Source organism: Gallus gallus, chromosome 1 (genome assembly GCF_016699485.2).
Source record: "Gallus gallus isolate bGalGal1 chromosome 1, bGalGal1.mat.broiler.GRCg7b, whole genome shotgun sequence".
In the NCBI taxonomy this organism is placed as follows: Eukaryota; Metazoa; Chordata; class Aves; order Galliformes; family Phasianidae; genus Gallus; species Gallus gallus.
In genome coordinates this window covers 189,686,609-189,708,162 of record NC_052532.1, presented here as the reverse complement: position 1 = coordinate 189,708,162, position 21,554 = coordinate 189,686,609, and the positions used below count along the sequence as shown (strand labels likewise).

The 21,554-nt window shown below is 38.7% G+C and overlaps 1 protein-coding gene across 27 annotated transcripts in view; it reads left to right on the top strand.

The window, feature by feature from the left end:
- DLG2 (discs large MAGUK scaffold protein 2) overlaps positions 1 to 21,554 on the top strand; it is a 999,237-nt gene that overhangs the window by 441,510 nt on the left and 536,173 nt on the right. For all 27 annotated transcript variants that reach the window (XM_040647195.2, XM_040647185.2, XM_040647172.2 and 24 more), the window contains one exon: positions 19,567 to 19,728. In XM_040647195.2, coding sequence (XP_040503129.1) covers positions 19,567 to 19,728 — 162 coding nt within the window. The remainder of the gene's footprint in view (positions 1 to 19,566; positions 19,729 to 21,554) is intronic.

The following is a 21,554-nucleotide window of genomic DNA, read 5'->3' as shown; positions in this document are numbered from 1 at the left end:
CAAGATAGCAAAAACTTATTGCAAGAACATCCCACCAAGGACAAAAGCAACTGTTTGCAATGCCTACCTGTCTGAATTGCCTCTAAGGAAAAGTCCTTCCTACCACAGTTAGCACTTCTTAGTAATTCAATTTTCTTGTGCAAAATGCTTCTTCACCCTCCCTATTTCTTTATTTTTCCAACACTGCTGATCTTTAGAGAGCCTAAAATGTTACAGCCCGTGACTGCAAGAGTATTTTTCTGGCCCTGGATGCAGTACTGCAACTGGAGCCTCTCGAGGGCAGAGTAGAGGGAGATAATCTTCTCCCCGTCCCTGCTGTCACCCTTCTTCTGATGGAACCCAGGACACCATTGGCCTTCTGGGCTGAAAGTGCATGCTGCTGGCTCATGTTAAGTTTTTCATCAACCAAAATCCCTAAGTCCTCTTCAGCGGGGCTACTCTCAAGGAGTTCTCCCAGTTTGTCCTCTTGTGGTATTTTACTCTAAGTAAACTGCAACCCACTTGTATTTCCTTTACTAATAACATCCTTGTTTCACTCTAAATTGCAGCACAGTGTTAGTGATTATATCCTCAATAAGAGTCGTGTCAAACTTGTGTAAATAGAGCTTGGTGAAAAGGAAAGGCATTGACCAGAACCTAATTTGTAGGGATAAAAAGAGAACTGAAGAATGTTAGACAACAATGGAGTCTGGCAGGATTATTGTTATGGTATTTGTTGCCTTCTTTGAGCTTTACTCTTGAAGTGAAGGGTCCTGGTTCTTTTCTCTTTCATATTTTGTAATATATGTAGTACAGAAGAAAAAATAATATATAGAAATTAATCACAAGTGAAGCCTAGGTATGGAAAGAAAGAGAGCATACGTCTCATGCTTGTTCACAGTATCACAGAATGGCTGGGGTTGGAGGGGATCTCTGGGTCCATTTGCTCCAACCCCTGCTCCAGCAGAGACACCCAGAGCAGTGTGCCCAGCACCACATCCAGGCTTTGGAAAATCTCCAAGGAGGATGCACTACTGACTCTCCAGGTCTCTGTGCCAGTGCTCCATCACACACACAGCACAGAAGCACTGCCTGGTGTTCACAGGGAGCCTCCTGTGTTCTAGGTTGTGCCCATTACCTCCTGTATGGGCACTGAACATCACTGAAAAATTTCTCAGGTTTACAGCCATCAGTGGTCTTGTAGATATGAGATTGTTAGGTAGAAAATATGTAAATACCATCAATTAATCCAGTGTCACCCCTATACAATATCTGTTCTTCTCATATTGGATAACATGAACAGATGTGCCAAGATTTTGGACAGAGGATACCAGTTTATAGTAGCAAAGTCTGTGAACAAGAATTTAATTTGGTGAAGCTGGTTTTTCTGCCAAACAACTACTTACGGGAAATAAGAACAATGCTTATTTTGTTGCTGCTTCTGATATCCACAAACCTGCCGGTTCAATTTGTATACCAGTGTACCCAAGTAGTTTTGGAATAAATGCCAGTAACAGTAATATCAGGAATGTGTCTAGGAAATGCAGTTTTGAGTTTAGATCTGTCACAGATACAAAGTAATATAGAGGGAAACGATGTATACGGCATCTTATCTCATTTAGAGAACTGTGTTTACCCAGTCATCAGAGTTCATACTGTTGGTCTGTCCCAGTCTCATCAACAAATTGAGGAGAGGTTTTAATTGTGAAGTCAAATACATGGCTGTATGGATAAAGTTTGTGTGATTGGTCATTGGGGTCCCACTCAGCTAGTAGTAAGCCTTGGAATAAAGCAAATATTCTGTACTTTACGTTTTCCAATAACAGCATTTGTCTTCTCTGTAAAGAACATTTTAAATGTCTAAGTGAAAAGACTTGCTATGACAGCATAGTCTTCTCTCTGCCTAGGAGATTATGAAGCACCACTAAAGACAAAAAAAATTGGATTTGACATTCCCAATGACTTTTCATTTCAAGTTCAGTAAGATAAACACAGTAAAACATTAAAACATTTTTTTTAAGTTGTCTATTAATGGTGTGTGTGCAGGTGACCCAGTGCATACTGAGACTGAAAACTTTATTTCCCTTATATTATGCATACATTCTTGTGAACATATAAGCACACAGCACATACAAACTCTGACAATTGTGCTACAAACCTCATTTCACATTCCCGTAACTCATAGGTTTTGCTTAAAAAGAGACTCTTATTCTTGCTGTTTTGGCAGTATGATGTACACTGATCATGGCCCTCTGACCTTGTCTATTGTCATCAGTGATCATCATTATAACTATATCCCCATTTCTTGCAGTTGACAGTACAGCAACATTTTCAGTGTTTGATTTCCTACTTTTCCATCCCACGTCTACATACAACATTGACCTATTTCAATTCTTCAAATCATTGCTTTCCTCCTGCATCCCTACAGCCTCCTCAGAGTTTGGTACTGCAATTACGTATTTTGCAAGAGTTGCAGATTGCTCCATCTAACCTTCAAATCATGAATTGTTTATGAAAGACTGTATTGAACAGCAGGGTCTTGAGTACAATCTGTCTTTTCATTTCTGAAATCTCTTTGGCTATTACATGCAAGTGTGAAATTTGTCTTTTGCTTTCTGTCTTCTCCCCTGATTGTGCAGGTCATCTGTGCTCCTGATGCAGACCTCAAAGTCTTCAATCCCTGCTCTCTCCTATACTTTACAGTGGGAAGTCTTCCATTTCCCCTTCCTCTCCGGCTCTGGTTCATCCAAGAGATTTCTTCATCTTTAGTAGACATCCCAGACAGGGATGCAGGGCTGCAGCAGGGCATAAAACAGCAAAGCCCATCTGTAAATTTAAGAGGATTGAAAGCACAGGAAACCGTCCTCCATTAGGAGTGATCATTCATTCCAATGATGTTGATCACAAATGGGTATACTTGCTGGACAAAGCGCTATCTGGGGATTTTCTAATGAACCTCAGGAAATTAACAACATATTTTCCACAAAGGAAGCGTTCTACATTCAGTAGTTTCTGCACATCCAGAGGAAAAGATCTGCCATCAATATTCAGCTTGCCACTACAGTTCTCAGCTAAAATGGCCATTTATAGAGGGAGAGGGAATTGAGTTCACTGAGTATTTCATATTATTTAAATTAATTGTCACTATGATGGCTTTTGCAGAGCATGTGACACAAAGGGATGAATGCAAGCCCCTAACTGTTAAGCCTGTGCTTCTCACCTTAGACTTGTCAAATTTTGTGAAACAAATTTCACAGTGAAGTGATAAGGCTGAAGAAAGAGTGATTCTGAAGACCAGATGTATATGCTGAATTTCTTCACTTAATGAGTCCCAGGTAGCTTAGCTAACTTAGAAATAATTTAGCCCCTCTTTAAAATCCTTTTGAAATTGGGAAATACAGGGGATTGCATAAGAGATCAGAGAGAGCTTCAAGAAACTCCTCAATAGGCTGTGCACTTTCAGGATATCTGTGTATTTCAGCATCCTTGAGAGATATGCAAGTTTTAGCACCATCCCTGAAATCTACTTTTTTATTTATATATTTACTTATAGCTCAGTCTTTGGGACTTAATTGGCATGAACTTAGATTAGGAATGCCTAAAAACAGAAAAAAAAAAAATTAATGTAATAGCAGAGACCGTGTGCTCAAATGTTTGCTCATTTTATTCAGCTATATTAAAAGCTCTAAGAAATGATATTACTCTCCCGTCTTGATCTTCAGGTCTAATAAGTAGCATTCTCCCTACTTAGCCTTCTTTTTCTGTAATTTTAATACCCAGAAATCTAAAAATAAAAATAAAAATTAGAGGCATTTTATGTGATTTTTTTCTTCCTTTTTTTTTTTTTCCCCCCTAAAACAAACTTTTGTTTGGGTGAAGAAATAATTAGAAGATGAAATCTGTGTATATATAAATGTTGGCTGCAAATGTTATTTGATAGAACTCCTGAGTTAGTTAAATCCATTCAGATATAATCTTTTTAATTTTGGAAATGTGTCATGGAAATTTACATATATTTTCAGGAACTGTCTTAAAAGTAATAATTTGGCAAACAAATAAAAAAAATTATTTTAAATTTCCCTTTTAATTTTGTGAGGTATGTTGTGTTAAGATTTAATGTTGCTTTCAAAATAGGCACAGCAACTGAAGTGAGGCAGTTGATTGATATGTTGATTTTCTTTAACACGTTTTTTAAGGAAATTACTAATTTCATTCACTATGAAACAGCTGAAACAATTTTTGATATAGCAAATTTTCAGATGAAACCCCTGTGGGTAGTGGTATAAATAAATACAGATATTAACATTAATTCCACTTGGGATATTTTTTTGTTTTTTGTTTTTATCCTTTTCATAGTCTTTTGGGAGTTTTCTGACTACATTTTCTTACTGATATCAAGTAATCTAAATTGCATATCCTACTAATGAGGGCCAAGTACTTGATTCTGATATATCCTAGAAAGACAGCAAATAAATAACAGTAATATAAAAAAATACTGCCTCCCACAGTTTTCTCCTGGAGAAACTGGCTGCTCATGGCTTGGACAGATGTACAGTTCGCTGGGTGAAGAACTGGTTGGGTGACCGAGCTCAAAGAGACATGGTGAATGGAGTTCAGCCCAGTTGGCAGCCACTGTCTTTGCCAGGACTCAGTTTGGGGGCCAATTTAAACATTTTTATCAGTGATATGGATGAGGGGAGTGAGTGCACCCTCAGTATGTTCACAGGCACCTCTGCAGCTTCAGATTTATAGTAAATGAAAACAAGATCTGTGTGTTTTTTTTTTTTTTTAAGAACTGTAACGATGTGCCACATATAGTCTATTCCAAGTTGAGTGGCTTTTACATAAAAGCACTTCTAAGAAATATGGAGCATTGTGAAGGCTGAATGAGCACTAGAATGGGTCCAGAATATGTGATTAACCACTTCTGCATATATCACTAGCTAGTACAGCTTAGTAATATATACCCAAAGTGCAGATACTCACTTTATCTCAGAGACAGGTAAACTCTGATAGCATGTAGAGAAAGAAAGATTGTTGGAAAATGTAGACATCTGATCTCATTCCAAGTGCATGCTGAACACTTAGAATCATGGAATCATAGAATGGCTTGGGTTGGAAGGGACCTCAAGGATCATCAAGCCCCAACCCCCCTGCCACATGCAGGGCTACCAGTGTCCACATTTAATACTAGACCAGGCTACCTGTGATCTCGACCAGACTTGCAAATGATCAGCACTGATATGACAAAGTTAGCGAGCCTGGAAGAACTCAAGAACTTCCAATTTTTACACAATAAACTCAATAATTTAAACATCTTGCTACAACAATTAAATACAATTTATTTGGAATAGAAAATATGATTCCAACAAAGTACTGTAGCGATTTTGAGAAAAGGTTTTGCACTGTTAATGCTATGTACTTTTGGGGTCTGATTCTTTAATCTTTTTAAGGGCTAAATTTTATTGAATTTTGTTGTAAAAACAGTGAGGTAGAAAGTGAAGGAAACACACAGTTATTCTATGGCAATTTATTTGTTGGAAAGTTCAAGAAGACAAAGTGTTAAGATCCTATGTTTTTTGTTGTTTGTTTGTTTGTTTAGTTATAATATTTCTTTTTAAAAAATTGAGGACAATCAGTACAAAAGTGAGATATCATCCTACATTTGTTCAGGCAACTAGAGCGCATCCCATAACAGTAGCTAATCATCTGTAAAAGAACCTCTTCAAAACATTTCCTGCTGCACCATTTAATCATGATTCTCTTGGTTAAAAAAAGTTAATAAGGCCACAATTTTAATAAGATAATAATGCTGAAAAACATCTATAAGATCATGGACTTATAGGGCCAAAATACTACTGGCAACTGGGATTTGACTAAAGCTACGTTCATCATTGAGTCTAATAGTTTATATAGAAGCAAGGGAAATTAAATGGTGTTGTTCTTCTCAAGGGAGCTGCAGAAGAACCAGGCTAATTTTTACACCACCTGGAGATCATCAGTTTTCAAAAATACAGATGTATATTCACAACAAGTTATGGCAATTCCCACACAGGCAGTTTTCACTTTGGTTTAGTCACAGAGCAATTAGGAGAAATGCCAAGTCACTGCACTGAAAAATAAACACACCTCCCAAAGGGAAGCCAGAGGCACTTCTGGTTGAGGTTCCTCTGCCAATATCTTGGCTTTTGAGTAGTTCATGGCAAGCACGTGGTGCCACTAAAACGCAGCCCACCCCTTCCTGAGCAGCAGAGATGGGATGCAAAGCGGTGCATTTCCTTGGTGTGGAGAGACTCATTCACACAGTTGTGATTAATGTTTGCAGAACTCTGCTCATGCAGAGAAGTTTTATAAATAGTAAAATGTGTTTTTCACCCTCCATACATGATAGCTTGATGTGAATAATGTTTTATATATAGGCACTGACTTTTAAATCAGTGATCCAACTGCAACAAAGGTCAACAACAAGTTAAAGTCATGCTTGCTTTCTCATTGTCAAGATAAAAATGAGGTGCAGCTACCAGTTTGGTTCCCCGAGAGCATTTCTTTTCCTCAGCAGAAAATCATAGCCCCAGCCTCAATATATTGTTTTCCTCGTTGCATTATCAGCTGAGTAGCAGAGGATTGACAGAAAACTGAGAATGACTCGCCTGCTCTTACAAGAGATTTGGTTTATGTACAGAAACAGATGGGAATTTTACAAAAGAACTTTCATTTCATGGAATGCTACTGCATCAGAAAATGTGCAGAGAAAATGTGCGTATCTTAGGTTATCCACCTAAAAATGAAAAATCAAATATCTCTAAATAGGCCATACTCCCTACAGAATTTGCACATTTCAAGATTTGGAGTGCTTCTTGTAGAAATTTCTGGAAAATATTTATTTATATAGTCAATCAATCCATTTGTTGGATCAGGACTTAAAAACCCTCTCTGCCTAAGAATAAAACTGCTGTGTCTAGACCAAGCTATTTGCTTGGGATTGTCTGTGAGTTTTGTTTTGGGTATTACTTTATAATAATGTCTTTCATTTCTAAGTTAACCGTGCCTCATGATTGCCTCATGATCTGGGCTGAATCTAATTTTAACCAGAATGGGTTTTGCTTTGTCCTCATTTTCTAGTAATTAAGAACAACAGAAAATGTACCATGACATTGTTATTCAGCTGACAGTCATTTATGCATCCTTTCTGAAAGCTAGTCGCTAAGACCAAATAAATTTAGATTTTATCTTCTTTATGATATTTCATACAAGATACTTCCTTCAGTAGAAGATTAAAAAAAAAAAAAAAATCTTACAACTTCTAGACGTTTTCAAATAGGGATTCTCAGTGAATGCAATTGGGAATTAACCTTTTAATTAAGCTAGTGTTATTGCAAAGAAGGATGGCTTTGAACATTGGTAAGGTCAGTCTGCAAGGAATATATGTTTTTGCTTCAGAGGTAACTTTGTTAACTTCTAAATCATTCAACCTTCTGTCTTCCTCTGCTTTATAAACTGTAAAAACTACCCAAAAAATCACCAAAGAAAAAGGAGAAAAACTACCATAGCCCAAAGGCCGACAGACGTGACAGAAACGCAAGCAAGCAATAGCCATGGCTTTCAAAAGCCATACATTTTGACACATCCAGGTTAAGAAACATAGAATCTTGATTTTCAAGAAAATCCACTGAACTGGTAACAAATCTCCATCCGAATTACTGTCTGTTTCCCAGATAGTCTTCAGTGCCACACCATATGAATTGGAATTTTTATCGCATTTTTTGAGCTGTGAATTACTTTTCATTATTTAGTAACCCTGCCAGCTGTACAGTGTAAGATGATACAAAACAACTGTCTGATCATGTCAACATGGACTTTAGCTTATGTTTTCAGAGACTGAGAGCCCAGTTCACTTATTTAAAACAGGAGTGCTGTAGAAAACTTAGAAAGAAAAATTTACCTGTTCTTCCATTAGGAGTATGGAATGAAACTGCAAAATAATGACTCCAGAAGAATCGATCTACATATAGTAAAGTAATTACTAGTTGATTTTCACATTGATGTTCAGGTGTCAAAAAATGCCTACCTGTTCAAACAAGACAGACAAACTTTAGGTGTCTATTTCTAAAAGAATTACAGATGGACTTACTCTACGTGTCCCTGAAATATATGCACATATCCCACTTTTTTGCAGTTTTTGTTAGCTATCTTCAGTTCTACACGTTATGACCAACTCCTTGCCTTGGTTTGGTGTAAGCTCTATGAAATTTGAAAAACTAAAGAAGGCTGTAGATCCAGTAGATTTGAATGGCCCTTCAACAAATATCTCTGAAATACCTTTATTAGTTTGTATTTAAATAGCATTTGTAGAGATGGTGATAGGTTGTTCCCTCCTTCTCGCTGAAGGTAAGGTAGGGCTGAAGGAGAGGTGAACTTGCATTTGTATCCTCTGTGAGACCCAAGTGTTTAAGTGCATGACATTTTCCATTACACAAAACTGAGCAGACCCACATGTAGTGAAATTTAATGGGATACACTCTTGCTGCCCAGCTCCTGACTTGAGAGTAGTTTTACCTCCGTGTGCTGCCATCAGGTCAGTGAGCTGAATTAGATTCCCCTGTGACTACTTAAAGCTCACAACTGGGATCTAGACTAATAGTGGAGAGGTGGAAAACCATAAATACTGATCTTGGCATTAGCCTCGCTTAAGTGAATATTCCCTTGATCCTACTCTGGCTTCATATTTCCCTGCATTCTGATTATAGTAACTGCTATTTTGCTTGCTTGCTCCTTAACCAGGGCCTTATTAAACTTTCTGAAGGTGCAAATAATTTTGCCACAATTATTCTGTACCAAAAGTCTGTGAAAGGAAAGATCCAAAGATCCAAAGTTGCTTTCTCAATAAGTACACTGCTATAGAAACCTTGCTCTGACTCTTATGGGTGTCAAACACATGCAGTTTCACCTGACACAAATAGGCTTTCTATTGAATACCCAGTTAAAATGTCTTCAAACCAAGTTTCTTGTTGTTAAAAATGCATAGCCTTTAAGAGAAGGAATGGATAAAAAATAGTACAAAATTCAGATATTCCAGGTTTGTAATAACTTTTCAAGAACAAAGGTCGCTTCTTTATAAAATAATTTTATCTTCAGAAGAAGTAATGGTCTGGTTTCATCAGAGTGATAACTAGATTATTTTCCAAGTTTATGTACATAGAACATTTTTATTTTTATTTATGAAGACCCAGTTTTCCACAGACATTGAAAAAATCAGTATTTGTTTGTACACAAACATCACAGCATAAGAAGTAGGAATGCTGTTAAAGTTTATGAGGTTTTTATGTGTGCAAACAATATGTTGAAAGAACAGTGAAGGGATGGCAACATTATAAAGTTAAGCACTCGGAATTAGGAAATGCAAAAATAAAGAGGATCTAAGCAACTTTCTATGGCTCATTGTGGTCATATATTGTAATGTAGCACTACAATATAACTCAAATATATTTTTAATTGCACAGTTATTTTTGTTTTCACAGGCTTCATTTAGTGAGCTGGCGGGTTATTTACATGGCATTTCACATTCAACATATGTCTGTGCGCATTATTTAATGCACACAGGTCAAACTATGCTCTCTTTACATAATTATTAATTTTCCTCTTAGACTGAGCCTGACGATAGTATCCAAGTAGCTCACAAATATTAATGAGTTTATTTTCACAATATTCCAGTGTGATAAGTACTTTTAACTCCTTAGAGAAAAAAACTGAGATCAAATGAGTCCACTAGTTCCTGTGTCCAGCTTGCAACATCAGGAATGAAATTCATCTCATTCTAAATCCTAAGGTGCTTCATTCCAGGTAAAAAAAGGGGAAATAAAAAAAGTGACTTCAGTGAACAGTCTTTTGTAAATGCACATGTAGTATTCTTTCTTTGAAGCATGTAATATTCTTGCTTCAAATATTAGCAAGTGAGACTGACTGACCTGCTTAAACTGGAAGTTTAAGTTTCAGGTGGCCAACATCAGCTGATACACATTCCACCTAAGACTGACTTACTGGAGCACGCAGGATTATGTAACATTTTTTTTTATTTCCAAACCTTGACTCTCCCTAATTTCAGCTGAAGGTGCTGATGTTCAGCACTTCTGCAAAAAATGGTCATCTCCCAGGGCCTTTCAAAGTGAGGATATCTCATTTCCACACCTGTGGAAAGCTTGGTTTATGCAAATTGCTTAGCAAATTTGTGGCAAAAAGCATGAATAGAATGAGTTGTCTAAGACAGCATTCGTCTCCTTTAGCCTGAGAGCATCCTTTATCCTCATATAGCCTTGGTCCATAATTTTCTAATTTGCGTAAGAAATGATACTGGCAGCCTGCAGGTGCACAATTCCTGTGTCCTCCAGTGCACAATTAATTCCCAAAGGAATGTCTTGTCTGCACAACGTGATAGAGCTGATGAGGAAATCATACAAACTACTGCAGGGAAGCTGCTCTAGTGGTGAATTGGGCTTGATGATCTCCAGAGTTCCCTTCCAACCCCTACCATTCTGTGATTCTGTTGTACTTCTGTTGCTATAGTGTACTTTACTTTGCAGTGTTACATTTATTTTAATGAATGCAAGCCACAGTTTAGGAAAAGCAAAGCCTAGCTTTCACTTAGCCCTAGGACTGCATAAATAGCAAAGCCATCAGTGGAAATATCAGTGGAAATATCTATACTCAAGTAGTCTTGGAATGTGTGGGCAGAAGTGGGGCTAAGATTTAAAATGACTCTGCAGCCCAGGATCAAGTCTACACAACTTAGCTGGGGGCAGGACCACTGCCTTCAGAGCCACAGGCTTCTCCTACTTCAGTAGTACCTGCTGAGAGCAGCTTTTGCTAATTGAAGGAGCCGAGATAAACACTTTCCTTTGGGATGTCACCCGTATTTTTGAGAAACAAGGCACTGCAGATGCTGGAATTCTCTCTCTTTCCTGGTTTTATTAACTTAGCTTTGGTATTCATCCCCATTTGCTCCAGTTCCTGTTGAAATGACTTTTTTTTCCTCCTCTTTCCTGAGAAAATCTCAAGTTCCTTGAATTTGTCGTTACACACTATAGATCTCTTGGGTTATTTCAACTTGGACATGCTAAGCTTCTTGTACTGGGTTATGTATGTATTTGTGAAAAAGAAGATGAGGACTTGGGATGACACTTAGACATTTCTTTTTCTTACCAGTACTGCTATCTCAACAAATCACACTACTCCTCTTTGACTTTTCATTCCTACTCCATTGTTTCCTCCTCTACTAGTGCTGATGAACCTTGATATGAGGCTGGGAGCTCAGTAAGTGCATCATTCAGGTTCCAACAAACCTGTAAAAGGGCCAAATCTTGACTAAACTGGTCAGCATAAGCGAGCAGGATGGGTGAGAGGGAAGCATAGGGGAGATGAGTGCATGAGATGCAGTTAGTAGATAATCTGGTTTTTCTCCGCAGTAATTCAGTCGCTGCTGTGCTATTGAAAGAGGCTTGGAAGAGCACTGTGATATTATATAACTTAAATATAACTACTAAAGCTATAACTTTAAATAAATACATAGATATATGTAAAACAGATCACTTGCATAGTTTTATTCACTATAACTGGATAACTGTGAAGTCACTAGCAGTGTGCAGTAGGAAGAGGAGCCTAATGTTTTGAATAAATTGAGCTAAGTAGGGCACCCAGGTGTGAAGACTGGGAGAGAGCTTCTGCTGCAAAACATGAAGAGTGTATGGTGTAGTGTACTGGGTAGAGCTGGACTAAAACAAAATCTTTATTTTTGGTAGAGAAAACAGGAAGGGCAAGCAATTGGGCAGCGTTCATATATTATCTATTTATTAGATTACATGATTACTTTGTTATTTTCTGATATAAAAGCAGGGTGTTTTGCTGTGCTGCATTTCCACCACAGGCATAGCCCTCTGAGAAAATTCTCTCCTTCTTCAGTTGCTTTGTAGCAAATGAAGCAAACTCACCACAGCTGCCCCATGGCAGAAGCCATGCTCCAGGTGATGCAAGAGAAGAATTTATGAGGCTCAGTGCTTCCACACTGGGGGTGTGAAGCAGCAGAGCTGAGGGGATCAGGGAATGGGAGTGGAGACATGGTACATATAGGGTTGCACAGGAAGCCATAGGGGGAGAGGAATCATAGAATCACCAAGGTTGGAAAAGACCTCCAAGATCATCTAGTCCAACCACTTACCTACCACCAATATTGTCCCAGTAAACCATGTCCCTTAGTACAACATCTAAACATTACTTGAACACCTCTAGGGACAGTGAATCCACCACCTCCCTGGGCAGCCTTTGCCAGTGCCTGACCACTCTTTCAGAGAAGAAAGTTTTATTAATATCCAGCCTTCCCTGGCAAAACTTGAGGCCATTCCCTCTCATCCTATAGCTAGATAGCGGGAGGAGGGGCTGACCTCCACTTTCCCACAAACTCCTTTCAGGGAGTTGTAGGGAGAGATAAGGTCTCCCCTGAGCCTCCTCTTCTCCAGACTGAACAATCCCAGTTCCCACAGCTGCTCGCTGTAAGAGTTGTGCTCCAGAGCCTTTACAGTTTCAATGCCCTTCTCTAGACACACTCCAGGGCCACGATGTCTTGTAGTGAGGGGCTCAAAAATGAACATAGCACTCGAGGTGCGGCATCACCATTGCTGAGTACAGAGGGAAGATCACCTCCCTGCTCCTGCTGGCTGCACTACTGCTGATACAAGCCAGGATGCCATTGGCCTTCTTGGCCACCTGGGCACCCTGCTGGCTCATGTTCAGCCCAGCAGCGGAGCCCAGAGGAGGAGCTAAGGAGGCATGAGGACATCTGTACTTCTTGTGGGAATACAAACACAACAGAAAAGAAGTGTTTTGGAAGGAAGAGTTGAAAATTGAAGAAAGAGGTATGCAAGTGATGTTATTAACGGGACAAAGGGTGGAGAAGTGGCTACAGCTTGATGCTGGCAAACCGTATGGTTTCACCCACGTCTTTCCTTTGCTTCAGCTTAGTCCAGCTAATACTGATTGTTTATCTATTTTTATTTTTTTATTTTTGAACATTTACTAATTTCTATAGTCTGCTACCACATTCATCATGTAATACTAGCAAAGCCACCCTCTTAGCATGTCTTTTTTTATACTGGTGTTTCAAGTTAAAAATCTATTTTAAATTATTGGATAGCAACTAGCAACCTCCAGAGGGCTAAACTGATGCTGTTAACAGGTCCAAATGTGATGCAGCATATGGAGCTGAATACCTCATGGTACAGATTTGCATGCAGGCGGTTTTAATTAGGATTTAGAATTCCTTCAGGAATGCAGCATTCTGGGCTAGTCTCAATCTTGTCAATACAGTGTGTTTTTGTTCATGCTGAAGTGTTCAAAAACCAGTTGGGTCCTCATTTCTTCTTATTTTTGAGGCTTACACGAATTGCGACATTTTTCCCTAGCAGCCTGCTTTCTGTATGATTATAACCGGTATATATGCACTTACTATAAAATGTTGCAGTCTTTTTTCTAATGTTGTACCAGGTCAGTTCAAAATAAATATAGACTGAAGCTTTTTGACATTGCATAGCTCGGTTTTTTTCCCTGCAATACTTCCTAGCTGCAAGAACATGCTGTAACTCGATGGTTTTGTGCCATCTTGTGAGCAAAAGGTGAAACTACGTCCAGCTAATAAGAAAGAGGTACTTTTGTTAATATTCATTTCATTTCCACGATGAAAAGTAAAACTATTTCAAGATTTAAAAAATATATATGAAAATACTGTAAAAAAAAATCACTACACTGCCTTTTACCTGTATTTTTTAAAAAACAGTGAATGCATTTTACATATAATGGGCAAGCACTTGCTTATTTCAGTAAATTGAGAGAACAAATCATGTGTTTGCTTTTTTTCCTCCCAAATAAATGAACTTCCTGGTGTACAAAGTAGAAAAGCCATGCGGGTTCTCAGTGTTCGTTGCTGACAGAATTCCTTCCATGAAACAATCTGGTTCTTACAGGAAGCCTCTTGTCTTCTAAAAATCACAACCAGTTTCTTAGAGATAACACAATATAAACTGAACAAAGCACTGCTAGCTATTACATTAGTGCAAAGAAAAACCTAATTTCTGACCTTAGAAATTCTGCTGTCTCCTGAAGCCTGGCAAGGAGGTGGGGAGAGAACACTAAAAGAAAATTACACTGGCAGTGGCCAACCTACAATTGTGTTATTATTAGTAGTAATTATTATTATTAACATCACTGTAGTTGCATGAGGTCTTGAGCTTAGAAGAGCAGAATGGAAAAACTCCTCAGTTCTGTCATGGCTTAATTGATTATTCTTTTGACCTTGAGCAAGCTGTTGTAATTCTGTGCGTAATTTTTCCCACCTTTAGATGATGTGCATGCTTTTTTTCAACAGGATATTATCAGACTTGACTACCACTTGTAAAGCTCTTCAGGCTTCTTGGATGAAAGGTATTGCTGTGAGACAGTGACAAACTTGTTAGAAATCTACTTGATAAGCAAAAGAGCAAGTCATTCACAATAAGTATAATTATTCAAAGATTTAAGCTTCTTAATCTACTTCCACAGTCTTGGCAAGCAGATCATGATTTCTTCCATTTTATATAATGAGAAGAGTATTTTTTTTTCCTTTTTACTCTATAGATTGATTGCAAATATTCAGAATTCAAGCTGTGTTGCTCATTTGCAATCAGTTGAATGAGTAACGTTATTTCTACTCATGATTGGATGAATGCCCAAGGACTTGTGTGTGCAAATCATAAAGTTTGTTTTCTCAAGATACTCATCTGTATGACATTGAAATTTGTTGCCTCTGAAGAGCAACGCCAGTAAAATTCAATTCATCAAAGACCACTGAAATTTCTGAGCACAGAAGCAAGACAAAGGAGTGCTGACATTTTTTAACGGGTCTTCATGGATTAAACTTTGTCTAAATGGACCAAGTCCCACATCAAATGCTTTTAGCTTTTGCCTGTAGCTAAGAATATGAACCAATTTAGTGTATTGAATTCTGCACCCGATATCATGCAGAAGGGGATTGTTGCTAGACCTGCTCAAAGTTAGTTTCCAATAAGAGTTGCTGCAGATGACTAGTGCTGGGGTATTTCAAAGCAATTCAAATCCTGGGTTGAGGAAAGAGGCAAGTGAGCAAGGGATGAGGAGCAGATTATGCTGGGACTCAGCTGCATGCATTGTCTAGCCCCAGACTGCAGTGGGATGACTGAATCTGTAAGGGGTCATTGTATCCTGCAGAAAATTTTCTGCAGAAATTACATTCCCAGGGATCATCTCCAAATTATGTGTGTTATATGAAGGCCTGCCACTTCTAAGGTGTGCAGAAGTCTGACCCCTCCTGAGGATGGCTGTAAAATATCAGTAGGATTTGAAACTTAAAATGCTGATGCTTATGGCTATTGCTTCCTTTGACAAAAACTTACTATGCTAACTGAACAAAGTCTTCCTGATCAACTGGCTTTAAACGGAGATTGGGAACAGGATCTACTCATGAAAGGACTACTACTTCATAGTAGAATGTTGCAGCACCTTTTTTCCATTTCTGACATCTATCAGCTGTATCTATAATAATGCTTCAGCTGAATGAAGAAACATCAAATTTTTACCTTGATTCATTCATCTTTATATCTTACAGATATCAGGGTACTTTCCTGTAGGGAGAGAGCCTCTCTAGACCAGTATTCCCTGGCTGCTCTTACTTTACAGGATGTTGTAGAGCCCTGTGACTCCTATAATAAACTTTACTCTCTTTTGCAGCTCTCATTGCTATCAGAAGTAATGTGTAATGTTTTGAAGTATGTGATCCATCGAAGAGCAGGGACATGTGCCTTTGAACGGCAACTTTAGTAGGATCACGTTCAGCTTAGGGCACAGATCAGTTTGAGTTGATCTAAAATGAAGTGTTCTGTTTGCATTCTGTGAAGTAAAACAGAGGTACCTGCAAAGAGTACTTAGGACTTTTGTAAAAGAAAATCCTCTCTGGCCCCAACTAGAATGACATATTCCCTAAGAGCTTCATTCACTGTCAGTCTAACAAATGTAGGTTGTAAGAATGGCTCTATTTCCATTCAGGTGCTTTAATTTGGCTGTTGCAATTTGTCACTGATCATATCTTTCCTTTTTTTTTTTTTTCTTTTTTTTTTCTTTTTTTTTTTTTCTTTCTTTCTGGAGAGTTGACTTTGCTCAAATTTAAGGGTTTTGACCGTTCACCTCTGCTGGACTCACATCCTCAGTCCTGTTTAGCTGACATCTACCTGACAAACACAGCCTTAGGAATGTTCCTTTAGACAGTACAGTGTGAGGAGCAGTGATGCTGCAATAGTCTCACATTTTAGAGAGAATGATCACTTATAAAAAGAGCATGTTCATATTAAAAATTCACAGCAGCACACTCTACTCCCCCATTATAGGTAATTACAGAGGATTTAAAATATCTGATGCTACTTGGCAGCGTACAATACTCTGTCAGCAGCAGGCACTGATTTGTAATTTAATTATCATAAGACATCCACCTGTTCTTTTGTCAAATGAAGAGTAGCACTTCCGTGCAATCATGCCTTTCCCTCCAGAAATTTGAATTAACCCTTACAGAAAGCTCAGTTTCTAGGGAACTGGGTAACTTCGAGTACATTTGCTGGAACCCATTAGGACAGAATAATGTAGACAAATGAGGCATTCCTGCAGGAGAATCTCAGCTCTGGTTTGGTATATTCAGCCTTACATTCTCAGAAACTTTCCTTACCCCTGGCTTTTTGCTGTGTCAAGCTGCTTTGGTTCACTGCTAAAGGCATTTCAGCGAGATGATGTGGGAGGAGAGATGCATGAAAATCAAGAGTTTGGTGCTAAGAACATGACGCAAACATGTAACAAGATTGACCCAGTAATGCTCTAGGTTTATACCTTATGAGTAATGGGAATGCTGGCTTCAGGGTGGGAGGGAGATAAAGACAAACAGAAAAGTGTCATTCTGTTCTGTAAACTTTCCAGTTTATGGCAAATAAACTTGGATAGTATCTAACTTGTTATGGAAATACACAGTTATCAGATAAAATTATAGACTTTAATTAGAAAGTACATGTTTTCAATGAAAAGTCTGCAAAAAGTGTTCTGCTTTTCAGGAGCACAGGGCTTGTGGTCAGCCAAACTACTCTGGGACTTGGCTCTCATTTATGGGATCTGCACACTGTAGTGTGGTGATGGGAAAAGGGCTTACTGATGGACATGAAGAAATGTTCTCTCTTTAATGCCACCTTATGCTGCTTTTTATGCTGTTAAGCTGAGCGAATGATCCAGCCAGGTCTCCTCAGGGCTTCAGCCACTGCTATCATGCCTGTTTGGAAAGTGGTTGCAGGATATTTTCATTTTTGTCATTTCTCAAGAAGATGGGATGAGTCTGGTGTTCTGCAGCTCTTTCCCAAAACCACCTTTTAGCAAACAACTCACTTTAGAGAGGTTGTCTCTGAGTAGTACTCTTTTTTGAAAGAGTATTCACTGAATTCAAAATATAATGGATTGCTTGGGGCTTAAGTGATTTGTGTGCCAAGACTTTAATGGGATATTGGTTGGAGTACTGTCTATTAGGCTGATGGCTTCTTGCCCAAAGAATACTTGTCTGGTGCCAGTCATTTTATAGAATCATTAATTATGTTATCTGAGAAGTAAGCATGTAAAGAGTTGCAGGCTTATCCCAGAAAGAAAAAAGAGAATCAATCATGTCACATGGGCATTTGGAAAATAATTGGCAAATGCTGAACCACTTCCTTGTATCAGGGTGAAAGCAGGAATAAACCAGGATGATTTCCTTTGGAAGGATAAGTGAATGAAGCAGCAGGGCCTGGTGCTCAAAGTGAGTGTCAGGAGCAGCAGAGAATTGAACCACCTTAGTTTTCCTGTTTGGACATTCAAATGAGTCTTAGATTTTGTCTTTTCCAATTAGCCTTTGATTCTGCACATTGCAATGTCTGAGCACATACCTTTGAAATCATTTACAGTTACACTAAACAACACTATGAGCACAAGAAAGGTGTGGAGCTATTAGAGTTGGTCCAGAGGAGGGCCATAAGGATGACCAGGGGGCTGGTGCACCTCTCCTATGAAGAAAGGCTGAGGGAAGTGGATTTGTTCAGCCTGGAGAAGAGAAATTATCCATTCTGTAGTTTTATCCCTCAGAATTACTGTATGTGCATTGGGTATAAAAGGCAAGGCGTTGGCAGCTGGGTGCTGCAGGGCTGGGCTTTGTGAGGAGAGGAAGGTTCTGCCCCAGTCCAGATTCAGACATTAGCAGTATAGAATAAGCCAAGTTGGAAGAAACCCACAGACAATTACACAGCAGGCCTACTCAGAACATGGCTGAGCCCATTCTCTGAGGGGTGCCTCTGTGAAAAGGAGTCTAGAGGACTGGCAATCTAATTTGATTTTGAGGGTTACTGTTAACATCCTTCATGTTATGGTCAAGCTGCTTGCTTTCTCTCTTTCTTCTGTTACTTTTCTGTGGAAAGGGAAGTTAAAACACCTCACAGCACAATTAGTCTGCAGGGTGAGGGGAAATGTTTACAATGGAGAATAAGTTTCACCTATCCATGGCTCTGTGGAAGTGCGTGTGTGCTCTTCTTTGTCCATGGAAATGCGTTGCAGTTTACTGTGGCAAAATGGAAAAGAACTCAAATATTTTGTTCAGAAAAGCTATAAAAGTGCAGTTATTATGGTGAGGGTGTGAAATGTGAGAAGGCTCTACATCTCAGCAGAGCAACATAACATTGTTGTCAGTACTGGCCCATTCCAGTATGTCCTCTCAGATGTCTATGTGAAGATAGCAAGTCTACTGCATCCATGTGATGATGTGAGGGCTGCTCCGAAAGTAATACATTCTGTTTTATTATGCTGGCCCATGACATTGAAGGTGGATGTTGGTGGGATGGCAGTGGAAGTTGAATCTTCCCATGAGTATTCCCTTACATTTTGTTGCCATGTGGCAGATGGCAGCAGAGGGGCAGCCTGACTAAAAGATGTTCTGACATGGAAGTGTGTATGAAGCCAAGGTATGAAATTCTTCCATGCAGAAAAAATGGCAAAATGTGGAACTGAATTCCTTCATGTGGAAAAAAGTGGCACCCATTGACATTCATCAGTGCTTGCTGAACATTTATGGTGACCAAACAGTGGATGTGAGCAAAGTGAGGTGGTAGGTGGTGTGTTTCAGCAGTGGTGACAACAGTGGGTCACCTTTGCTGCTGCAGACTTTTACTATATTGAAAAATGTTGTTTTGTAACTGAGAAGTGGCTCTATCAAATAGTATTATCATGCTTTTTGTGTCTGTTGTAGTTTCAGGGGAAAGAAATAGGAAGCATTACTTTTGGAGCGAGCTATGTACTAGGCTTTCTCTCACTGATGAAATGTTAAAATCAGAATTAAGTATTCTTTCCAGAACAAATTAGAAAACCCAAGAGTTATATTCATGTCAGATAGTTTATCCAATATCTGATATTTACATTAATACGTAGTATTAATATTGCTTCCTGAAAACTTATTTCTCCCTCCTTGTTATCTTTTTTTTTTTCTAGAAATACCGTTATCAAGATGAGGATGCTCCACACGATCATACTTTGCCTCGATTGACCCATGAAGTGAGAGGCCCAGAGCTTGTTCACGTGTCAGAGAAGAACTTGTCTCAAATAGAGAATGTCCATGGATATGTCTTACAGTCGCACATTTCTCCTTTGAAGGTAGGATCAGTGTTTACTGTGGCTTTGGTTCTCCAGCATGAGAAAATGTGTAATGTGAAGCCCCTGAGAACCTTATCTTGCTGTGCAAACAGCCAAGCTGTGTTTTGAAATGTATTGGTTTGGATTGATTATCCTGTGTCTGGATTTGGAGGCTCGCTGTATTGTAATAGGTGATGGTTTAGCTTGCAAAGCTTGTATTGAGATGTGAGATTTTTGCTTGAGGAGAAATCACTCCTGGCAAATGAGCCTTCTTTTCTGTACACTAAGAATAATGTATGTTCTCAATACTGCCATGATTTTGTAACAGAAGGATTTCCTTCCTGATTGTCCTCTTAAATTGAAAAAAAAAATGTGCTATTTGATGGAATCCTATTTTTTCCATGTCTCAAATAATTATATCAAAGTCATATAAGATATGCCACGAAAAGAGAACTCATTTGTCACCATTCAGATCTACTACTCAAACACTGGCTGTTTTCTGTGGGCTTTGTTACCATTCAGAGTGATGTAGAGACACCTTTCTGTCAACAAAAGCAACAATTTACAGGGACTGTGTGTGTGTGTGTGTGTCTGTGTGTGGTGTTATCTGATACATTTGACTGGGCAAAATGTTTATCTTCATGGTGAACCTGGATATTAACCACAAAGAATTCAATTTTGGAAAATTTTGCTCTTCTGCAATAGTTTGAAGAAATTCCTAAAATGCCTTTAATAGGGAGCGTGATAGTATTTGTATTGCTTGTTGTTTTCTTCCTGCCTGGAAAAGGGAGAAAAAAAAGTGAAGTATTTTTAATAATGGTGGTGATGTTCTGGGTAATGGCTATGCTCAGGCAGTTAACTAAGAAGCCATCCAGGCATTCGGGTTTTGCACATTCCAGTGCCAAAAGGTTATGAAATGGGCACTGTTTGTCTAGCAGAGTGATTATAGTGTGGTGACAAGTGAAAGCAAATATTTACTATTAAAGACAGATGTGAATTCATCTGGCGTTCATCAAGCCTTCATGGAATAGCCATGTGAAACAATCTTTTTTCTGATGTTTTTGTTATTTCTTTGTGTAGTTTGTACGTAGTTTGCCTTTTCATGCTTTAGAAGGTTTCCACATTGCCTACCTAACTTCTACTGTAGAAACCACCAGTGTTACATTTCTTTATGCAGAAGTAGGTGAATTCGGTCACCTCCATGTGACTTCATTGTAAATCTCAGGGGAAAACAGCAGACCAAAAAAATTCTTGCCTGGAAGAGAGGTGAAGAGTATTCAGAGATATCTGCAGTTGTCTTCAATGGGCCCCAGTGTAATCACTTCTGCAATAGTAGGAAGTTGTATTCAGTAGTTGCTTCCTGAAGTGTAGATGAAAAGCTATGAAGTGTATCCTTTAAGAATTCAGTACGTCCTGCGAGTTCTTCCCAGAGTGGGAGAATTTCTGTGTTTGGCTCTGTCCCTTTCCCGTCTTTCCCTCAGACCCACATTGGATGTAAAGTCTCATGTCTGCCACTTAGTCTAAATTTAGGAATTGATCTCTTCAGATGGCTTTGAAGTTTCTGCTTTTTTCTTCTGTAGTCTTTTACTCTTGTCTTTTACCCTTCAGAAGAGAATTAGCTCTGGAGGCTGAAGTAAATCCATGACATTGTGGTACCCTGCCTGTCTGAAATACCCACTTTGGATTCACTTTTGTTTCTGGTGATCAACAGAAATTCCCATTCAGATGATTTGCGTTACATAAATTTCTGCATATTTGAGAAATGCCATTCAAAACTCTCCAAAACCCAATCAGAATAGGTTATTAAGTTTTTTTGAACTATGGATTTTTCATCCTATTCCTGAATG